The sequence below is a fragment of the Macadamia integrifolia genome, chromosome 10 (assembly GCF_013358625.1).
Source record: "Macadamia integrifolia cultivar HAES 741 chromosome 10, SCU_Mint_v3, whole genome shotgun sequence".
In the NCBI taxonomy this organism is placed as follows: domain Eukaryota; kingdom Viridiplantae; phylum Streptophyta; class Magnoliopsida; order Proteales; family Proteaceae; genus Macadamia; species Macadamia integrifolia.
The window spans coordinates 14,313,227-14,323,283 of record NC_056566.1 but is presented as its reverse complement, the minus strand read 5'-3'; the positions used below and the strand labels follow the sequence as shown (position 1 = coordinate 14,323,283).

The 10,057-nt window shown below is 37.2% G+C and overlaps 1 protein-coding gene across 1 annotated transcript in view; it reads left to right on the top strand.

Moving 5' to 3' along the window:
* The window catches only part of LOC122090503 (alkaline ceramidase-like), a 4,226-nt gene extending 2,712 nt beyond the window's left edge, over window positions 1-1,514 (top strand). Inside the window, exon 2 of the mRNA XM_042660124.1 lies at window positions 634-1,514. Within this exon, the coding sequence (XP_042516058.1) occupies window positions 634-1,147 (514 nt within the window). The 3' untranslated portion in view covers window positions 1,148-1,514. The remainder of the gene's footprint in view (window positions 1-633) is intronic.
* The last annotated feature ends 8,543 nt before the right edge of the window (window positions 1,515-10,057 follow it).

Sequence of the window (10,057 nt, the reverse complement as noted above, 5' to 3'; positions counted from 1 at the left end):
AAAAAAAAAAAAAAGGTACTCATTGAGAACCAAAAAAAGAAGAAGAAGAAAGAAACACTCCACTGGAACAGAAATGTTGTCAACCGGCACCTTAATTGCCAAATAATCACCTAGTGTTTCCAATAGTAAATTTAGATTTTACTAAATTAATTAATTATTTATGTAACAAAATTAATTGGTTCTTGTAATAGAATCACGATGAGTTGTTCCTTAAAATGATTCTGGAAATGGAGTTGGAACTTGAAAGCCCAGGAACTGTACACTTTTTTATGTATCCTTTCATCAAAATTAGCACCTTTCTTGTGAAATACCTACCGGGCTCAAGCAGACGTCAGGCAACCCAAATCAAGCCTATAAATACCCCATTGAGGATATTAACACCTATTTACAGAATCAATCGCATTTAGGGATGATAAATTTAAGACGTTATCCATTTCTTGAAGCTTAGTATGGGTAGTGCAGGGATTCCTATTCATTTATGCATTAATATTGTAGAAGTTGACTGTAATTTTGGCTGCTTTATGTATTTCTATTAGTCTCAAAGGCAATACTCATAAAACTGTATGGGTAAACCACTCTGGTTAGATGATTATTTTGTTACACTTGAAGATGACTCTTCGAATCTATCATCAGGCAACAGCAAAGTGATGAAACTCCAATGGTCTGGGAGATACTCCTCTACATCTACATCCTATACTCTCCAGATTGGCACTACAGGAGTACAATGCCCACATTTCTGTTTCTCTATGGTGCAGTCTTCGCCATTGTCCATTCACAGTTTCGGTTTGTCATTGGCTTCAAGGTGCATTATGTGATCCTCTGCCTTATCTGCATCCCCCGGACGTACAAGTATTATATTTACATTGAAGATGTGGCAGCAAAGCGGCTTGCCAAGCTCTACATTGGAACTCTAATTTTGGGAAGTATTTGTTGGTTGTGTGATCGATTGTTATGCAAGGTAATATCACGCTGGTATTTTAACCCACAGGGTCACGCATTGTGGCATGTTTTTATGGGATTCAACTCCTACTTTGCCAACACATTCTTGATGTTCTGTCGTGCTCAGCAACGGGGATGGGCCCCGAGGATCATCCACTTCCTTGGGTTTTTTCCCTATGTTAAGATCCAGAAGCCAAAGACCCAGTGAATGATGATTACAATGAATAGCTTCTCATTTTTTTTTTTTTCTGAGGTACTTAATTGCTTTCCCCAAGCTGAGCAAAAGCATGCAAGTAGTCAAGAGTTTCTGTTTTATTCTTCTAAGTTGTAAATGGTGATCAAAAACTGGTGATTGTCTGGGTTCTCATTAGAAGTCTCAAGTGTAAACCTAGCATGTGCACAAAGATGAGATCAGGTGGATCTTGGTAGGTTTTTTGTCTTAAGAGATTTTATTTTCTTTCTCCATTTCTTTAGAAACAGTCGAAAGGTATTTTGTTATTGATCACAGGAAAAAGTTTGTTATAGGGAATCTTGATCCAAATGGTTTGAGAGTTTGCCTGGAACTTTCCACAGCCTATTGTATTGTTTGATTTTTTTTTTCTCCTCTCCCCCTCACCACCCCCACCCCAAAAAAAAAAAAAAAAAAAATGAAAGTGAACTTTTTCTATTGAAGATGTAAGTGAAATTTTTTATGGAAGCTTCTAAGTTGCAGTATGATAGCCTATGCTTTAGTAGCTCAACTCACTGGCCATGACATAATATAATCTTGTGTGACTAGATTGGTTACGTATGTTAAAGCGGCCATAATCATTGGATAGAGTATTTTTTTTGTGGGAGGGGATTTTGATTCACTTGTTTACATGACGTGCCACTGAGACTTGGCTTTTGCAATACTCTGGTAGTCGGCAAGTTTCTGTTGGATCTCAAAACTCTGAAAATGAAAACCTCCATCACCAGCAGAAAAGTTCCACAGCAGAATTTTTTGGCAAAGTGCTTTGTCAGTAAGGAATGTTGTTGAGAATTTATGCTGAAAGGTTTTCACTCTCACCTTTCCTCTGCTGAGGAAGCAGATGACATTGTATTGGGTTGTTAAGGGACATTTCTCTGATGTGTTTTTCAAAGGGGAATCACTGAATTAGCTCTTGTTCTCGTACACTACTTAGGTTTGAAAGTAGAGATGATTTTCTACAGTTAAATATTGCAGTTTAGATAAGATTCAGCATGTTTCAAGAACTAACATGGTTTGCACATGTTTTATACTTCATAGTGTATACTCTTCTTTTTTTTTTAGTAAATGAATCTTTTTTATTTTTGGTAGAATACAAACACTCGAATCAATTTTTACAAGTGTTCAGGTCATTGGATGTTCAAGCCAAATTTCTGTACTGTGGAACCTATGGAGTTTGATTTTATGGATGATTGAATGTAACGACCAACTTTGAATAGATATGTTAGTCCTAGGAAGGAGAAAAGGGGATAGGGGTTTGGACAGCTTTCAGCAGAGGCTTGCCATGGGGTTTGGGCAGCTTTTAGTTGAGGAGGGTGCATCAATAATTTTCCTGCTGCTCTGTCTACTGTTGTGACATAACCGGCAAATCACAAAAGTCCAGGGGTTTGGTTATTCAAGAAATCACAAACGTCCAAGGGCTCAAATTGAGGGGATTGTTGCAAAGCACCAGGGTCGGGGGTCAATAAGTGTGCACACAGGGCATCAAGTAGGGGTGGGGTAGTCATTTTGCACTTCCTGTGTCTAGGCGTGGGTTCATGCGCCACACAACCTAGCAGCCTTCTTTTTCCCCAAAAAATGTCATGGATAGTCATGAGGTTGACATGGACAGTAAATTTGCAATGTGTATTGTATATGTATGGCACCAAGGTGGGGGCCCAATGAGTGTGCACATGGGGCATCAAATAGGGGTGGTGGGGCTGTCATTTTTCACTTCCCCTGGTGTCTGGGCGCAGGTGCTACGTAACCTGGCAGCCTTCTTTTTCCATAAAAAAAATCTCCAATGGACAGCCATGAGGTTGACATGGACAGAAGAATTGCAATGCGTAATGTGTACATATGGCTTAACCTGGAGGTATAATTATTATTTGGGTAGTCTCAAACTGCCACATCAGCTCTCCGCATGGCATAAAACCCACTATTCTAACTTGGTTGGTGATTACATATTACCTAGGGATGAGCTAGCTAGCTCACCTGACCAAAGCACTAGGTTGAAAACGGTAAAAGAGGAGGGGGGAGAAGGGGGGGGGGGAGTATTTATTTAAATGCACCGGGTAAGTATAATTACTAAAAAACCACTATAAATACCTTTCCACTTCAAATTTATTGGGTGAATCACTCATGGCCATGGGTAAGACGATTATTTTCCATTATAATTGGTTAGAAACTGACTTCACAACATTGCCAATCAAAGTAAAGATTTACACAGGACAAGAAGAAGCCATCCCTGAAGGCTGAAGCTAATAAAGAATGTTCCTTTATGTCCATTCACTTCTTAACAGTTAACAATGCTATTTGAAGATCCGATTCGTTCGAGGAAAATCAACCGTGTAATCATTTTTACAGCTAATGATTCAAGTACCAATACTTATACAAATGCAAATATTACGAGAAATTATGATCAAGTGGACGAAATGACTTTAATACGTTATTCACAACAATCGGATTTTCATAGAGATTTAATCAAAGGATTTCACCAGAAGGATTTCACAATGAGCAACGTCTGGCCTCAATACACAATAGCAATGCACCAGTGTGCCATCTGATTCTGGTTTTGGGCTTTTCAACCTAACCAAACAAAAGACTATGAACACCTAAAAATTTGTAAATAAGGAAAGAGAAAAAGTTAAGCTAACTTCGACTTGAACTACCTCCCTTATGGATTTGGATCCTCTATGGCGCAACATGGTGTTCGGGGTGTATTTAATACTTAGAAACACTTTGGGTTGCATGTGACCTCCTTGGGCTCTGTGCCAAGACGTTTCTGGTCATTGGTTGCACGTCGGACACCATGACGTTTCTAACCGTTGAATGCACGCCGAACACCATGTTGTGCCACAAAGGAGTTGAATCCCCTCCCTTGCAATGATATAAATTGTACCAGACTTGAAATTTAGGTTAAGAGGTACTTATCTTTCAAATACTATATTGTGCTACTGGTTAGATCTTAAATCTAAAGCTCATGGAGGGTACAGTATATAGTTTGAACCTTGAAGGATTCAGAAAATTGATAGTGTGATTTTATGAGAAGAATATGAGGGGCTATGACACTGACCTGCAGTTCAAGGTTTTAGTATGTAACAAGTATTAAGCATAGAAGATGATCAACGATAAATCAAAATTAGTACAATTAAATTACAACAGAAATTGATAGTTTTCATTATAAAATGGCAACCTCATATACATAAATACAATTGCTTTCGTAATGTAAAAAAGCCAAAAAAAAAAAGTGGGCCCCACAACTACCAAATCCTTCAAAGTTCCCGGTCTACATGATTGCTACAATCACAATGTATAAACTAATAGCTGCGCTACAAAAAATAATAGTATCTCAAAAATACACATATAAGAACTTTACATACAATTTAAATGTTTTCCTCCAAAGATTTCTAGGACAACTGCAATGCTGCTTCTGGTCTCTAATGAATAAAAGGATGGAACAGCTTCTCAAAAAGTGACTAGGTTCTATGCCCATGACAATTGAAACATGTTCTCTTGAGAGAAACCTAACAGAAATACCTGTCAAAACAATTATTATTATTAGTATATTATGATAGAAAATATACTTGCAATGCACCACATGAAGATCAGATAAGCATGCAATAACGAATACAGTCAAGTTTTAGGCATACCTGAATCCATGGCTGAAGAATTACATTTCAAGGTCTTCTTGTATGCTCTTCGTACAACACGATCAATGTTGATCTGGTCTACCCTCTTTCCCTTTTGCTTTAGGTCATTAGCATCACTTAATGAGTCAGTGATAACTATATATAGGGGTGGGGGTAGGGACCAACCCTACAATAAAATTAGGGTTTCCTCACCATTAAGGAAACAATACCTTATGTCCACACATAGTAATAAATATTTCATACCATTAAGGTGTGCTAATAGAATCCAATATCTCCATAGAGATCACTCCAATAATATTTGATTCTTTCTGCTTACTCCATCTTTAGTCAACACCACTAAATCGGTTTTGAAAACAAATCTTTAGCTATGCTAACCCACCTAATTGAAAATCTTACAATCTCCCACTTGGGCAGTATATGTCACAAGTTTTAGATTTTAAAATTTATTTAAAATGACTCTCCGGTTTAGATAAACTGAATGTGGCCACAAACAAAACAGTGTCTAATGGAGTGCACCTTAAACCAAATGCCTTAGTCCGAATGAGAATTAGAAACACCCAACCATGTTGATCATCACATCTAAAGCGATATGAGACCACACACGTCAAAGTGCTCATAACATCACTGACTTGGGCTGAGCAGTATGAAAGTGTGGTATGAAAATAACATGCAATAGTGATCATCATGTCTATTTCCAAATTGGTCCTGACACAAAAACCAAATGAGTCCTATGAGACAAATACCGAAGGTCTCATTAACTCCAAACGTCTCCCAAACGCTTAAGCTTCAACCAAAGACGCTCATTGGGACTGGGTCCGGATGTCCCACAACACTAGCACTAGACCTCAATCAAACGAGGCTTTGCTAGCGACTGGATGTATGTGTATTGACTGGAACCTCAGATACCGAATGAGGTAAATACATCACATATAACCTCAATTTTCTGTAGGAGGCAAATAGATTGGTGTATACACATAAACAAATTGCCATAAAAATGCATATATATTCTTGAGAACAATAATAATGCATCATATATATAAAATAAAACTGAAAGTCAAACGCGAACATATTGAGCAAAACTCCCACTAATAAAATACATCAAAAGAACTAACAAGTCCCATATTAGTGACATGCTCTTGAAAGACTTTTGGAGTCAAACCCTTAGTAAGAGGATCTGTAATCATGTTTTCTGTAGCAATCTGCTCCATTCTAATCTGTGACTCTTGAACTTTCTCTCTGACCAAAAAATACTTAATGTCAATGTGTTTAGAGCCTGAAGTACTTTTACTGTTATGAGAGAAATGAACCACAGTGGAGTTGTCACAGAACATCCTTAATGGTTTAGATATAGAGTCAACAATCTGTAGCCTTGAGATAAAATTTCTTAACCATAAAGCTTGAATAGTGGCTTCATAACACGCCACATACTCTGCCTGCATAGTAGAAGATGCAGTGAGTGTCTGCTTGACACTCTTCCAAGATATAGCCCCACCTGCCATCATAAAAACATATCTAGAAGTAGACTTGAGGTCATCTAGACATCCAGCAAAATCTGCATCAGTGTAATTGACTACATCAAGTGAATCGGTTCTTCTATAAGTAAGCATAAAATCCTTAGTGTCCTGTAAATATCTCATAACTTTCTTAGCAGCTACCCAATGCGCTTCACCAGGGTTGCTCAAATATCTCCCAAGTACATTAATAACATAGGCAATGTCAGACCATGTGCAAACTTGAGCATACATCAAACTACCAACAACAGATGCATAAGGTATGTTCTTCATCTAATTGCACTCTAATTCTGCCTGTGGACATTGAGACTTGCCAAATTTGTCCCCTTTCACAACTGGAGCCTTACTAGGGGAACATACTAACATATTAAACCTTTTCACTACCCTCTCAATGTAACCTTTCTGAGACAAATCAAGAACGCCACAAGACCTATCATGATGAATCTCAATGCCCAAAACATAAGAGGCCTCACCAAGATCCTTCATATCAAAGTGACTTGATAATAATCGTTTTGTCTCATGTAAAAGATCAACATTATTGCTGGCAAGAAGAATATCATCAACATTAAACACAAGGAAAATGAACTTACTCCCACTGATCTTCAGATAGATGCACTGGTCCACAAGATTTTCTTTGAAACCACAAGAAATGACAACTTCATCGAACTTAAGATACCATTGTCTAGATGCCTGTTTCAAACCATAAATAGATTTCTTGAATTTGCACACAAGGTGCTCTGTATCAGCTTGCCTGAAGCTAAGGGGTTATTACATGTAAACATCCTCTTCAAGATCTCCATTTAGGAAAGCTGTTTTGATATCCATCTGATGAAGTTCCAAATCAAAATGTGCTACTAAAGCCATGATGATTCTAAAAGAATCTTTTGTCGAGACTAGTGAGAATGTTTCCTTGTAATCTACGCCCTCTCTCTGGCTGAATCCTTTTGTTACAAGTCTGGCCTTGTAACGCTCAATTTCACCTTTAGAGTTCCGTTTGGTCTTGAAAATCCATTTACAATCAATCGGTCTGCATCATTTTGGTAATTCAACCAAATCCCAAACATCATTAACAGACATAGAATTCAATTTATCTTGCATGACAAACATCCACATTGATGAATTGGTATCATTGGCAGCCTGGTCAAAACTGATTGGATCTAAATCCAAAGTAATATCAAATTCATGTTCTTGTAAATAAACAACAGTCATCAGATATGGCAGGCCTACAAGTTCTCTTTGATTTCCTCAAGGGAACATCAGCAATAATATGGTCCTGAATCTCATTAACAACAGGGGGTGCAGGCTCAACCACTATAGGTTGCATAGGTTCTTGAGTGGGGACATTCTCTTGTTCAATGTGAGGCTATAATACAGTAGACGACCGTGTCACAGGCATAGGTACAAGAACACGTTCCTCCTCAAAAACAAAGTTACGTGGTTGAGTAGACTGAAAATCTTAATCATCCTTAAAGAAAACTGCCTAATTTGATTCCACTACTCTAATATAATGTGTAGGACAATAGAATCTATATCCTCTTGATCTTTCAGAATAACCGATAAAATGACCACTAATGGTCCTTGGATCAAGCTTCCTCATTTGAGGATTGTAAGGTCTCACCTCTGCAGCACATTCCCATATATGAAAATGAGATAAATTTGGCTTCTTACCAGTCCACAATTCATAGGGAGTTCTGGGAACAGACTTGCTAAGCACTTTATTCAAAATATATATTGTTGTTTTCAAAGCATCACCCCATAAGAAATCAGGTAAAGTTAAATTACTTATCATGCGTCTCACCATATCAATAAGGATACGGTTTCTCCTTTCTGCCACCCCATTCTGCTCAGGTGAACTAGGCATAGTGTACTGAGCGTTAATACCACATTCTTGTAAGAATCTGGCAAATGGTCCAGGGTTACGCCCAGTTTCATCATATCTACCATAAAACTCTCCACCTCGATCAGATCTCACACTTTTTATCTTCTTTTCCCTTTTAAGTTCTACCTCTGCTTCAAAAACTTTGACAGCATCTAAGGATTCAGATTTTTCTTGAATAAGGTAAATAAAATCAAAAGGGAAAAAATCATCTATGAAAGTAATAAAATATCTGTATCCACCCATGATAATAGGAGTGAATGGACCACAAATATCAGTATGAATCAACTCCAATGCTTCATCCTTCCTGGTTGCACCTTTCTTTTTAGCTCTAGTGTGTTTCCCATTAATGCAATCAATACAAATTCTAAAATCTAAAAAATCCAATTGAGGAAGTGTACCATCCTTAATCAATCGTTCTATCTTCTATTTAGAAATATGTCTTAAACGTTTATGCCACAACATAGAAGAATTTTCATCCAATCTAGCACGTTTAGGATTTGTAACCACATAATTTACAATAGAAGAAGTGTTGGCATATTTGGAAGAACTAATATCTAAATCAAATTTACAAAGACCATCACAAAACAAGGCAGATCCAACCATAAGAGAACCAGAATAGAGAGTGAGTTTCTCATTGCCAATATTAAAAGTGTAACCACAACTGTCAAGTTTAGATACCGAAACAAGTTTTCGTCTAAATGACGGTACATAAACCACATCATTCAAATTCAAAACAAAACCAGTGGATAAAAGTAATCTAACTACTCCTATAAATTCAACTTTGGTCTTCTCTCAATTTCCCATGTAGATCATCATCTCTCTATCACTTGGTTTCCTCCTGCTTCTTAATTCTTGTAAACAATTAATGATGTGAATAGTTACTCCAGTATCAATCCACCACGAATCAGGGGAAACATCTACAAGATTGGATTCAAGACACACTAGAGCTAAATATGTACCTTTCTTTTCAAGTCATTTCTTATAGCCATAGCAATCTGTCTTCATATGTCCATCCTTTTTACAGAAGAAACACTTTCCCTTAAAAGCCTTAGTCTTTGGTTTCAAATTCTGATCAGTTTTCTGTTCTATTTTTCTTGATTTTTCTTGCTTGTTGCCTTTCCAATTTTTCTTGAATTTCTTCTTACCCCCATTATTGGAAACAAAATAAGCAGAATTAAAATTTTCCTTCTTAAAATAAGCAAAATTAAATTTTTCCTTCTTCTTTCTTTCCTCTTCCTGTACCAATATGGAAGTCACGTCCTCAAGATTCCACTCCAATTTTTATGCATTATGAGAGGTCTTAAGAGTATCAAACGATGATAGAAGTGATTGCATAATTTGCCACACAAGGAAAGAATCAGATATCTTCACTTCCATCTCGCTCAACGTGGTAGCATAATTGGTCATTTTCATAATGTGATCACGTACTCCACATGTGCCATCATATCGAGTGGATGAGAACCACTCCAAATATGTTCCCTTCTCAGCCTTATCAAATTTGGTAAACTTTGTATTAACAGTTGCAAGAAAATCCTTAGCATTTTCTTTCAAAGACACACTTTTTTTAATGGTCTTGTCCATAGTATGATTCATAATAATCAGGCACAATCTGTTGGACTCCTCCCACTTTTCATAAAGTGCTTTTGCAGTAGCAACACTCTCAGTTGTGGGCTCGGGGGATTTATCAGTTCTCAGGGCATAATCAAGTCTCATGATTGCAAAAGACACATTAAGAGAGTCTATCTACTCCTCAAAATTGGAACCATTCAGGACTTTGATGGAAGATAATTGGGAAGTCATAGCTGGCAATAATAATTACCAAAATTTTACCAAAACATACAATATGCAATAACCAAAAGCATATCAACAT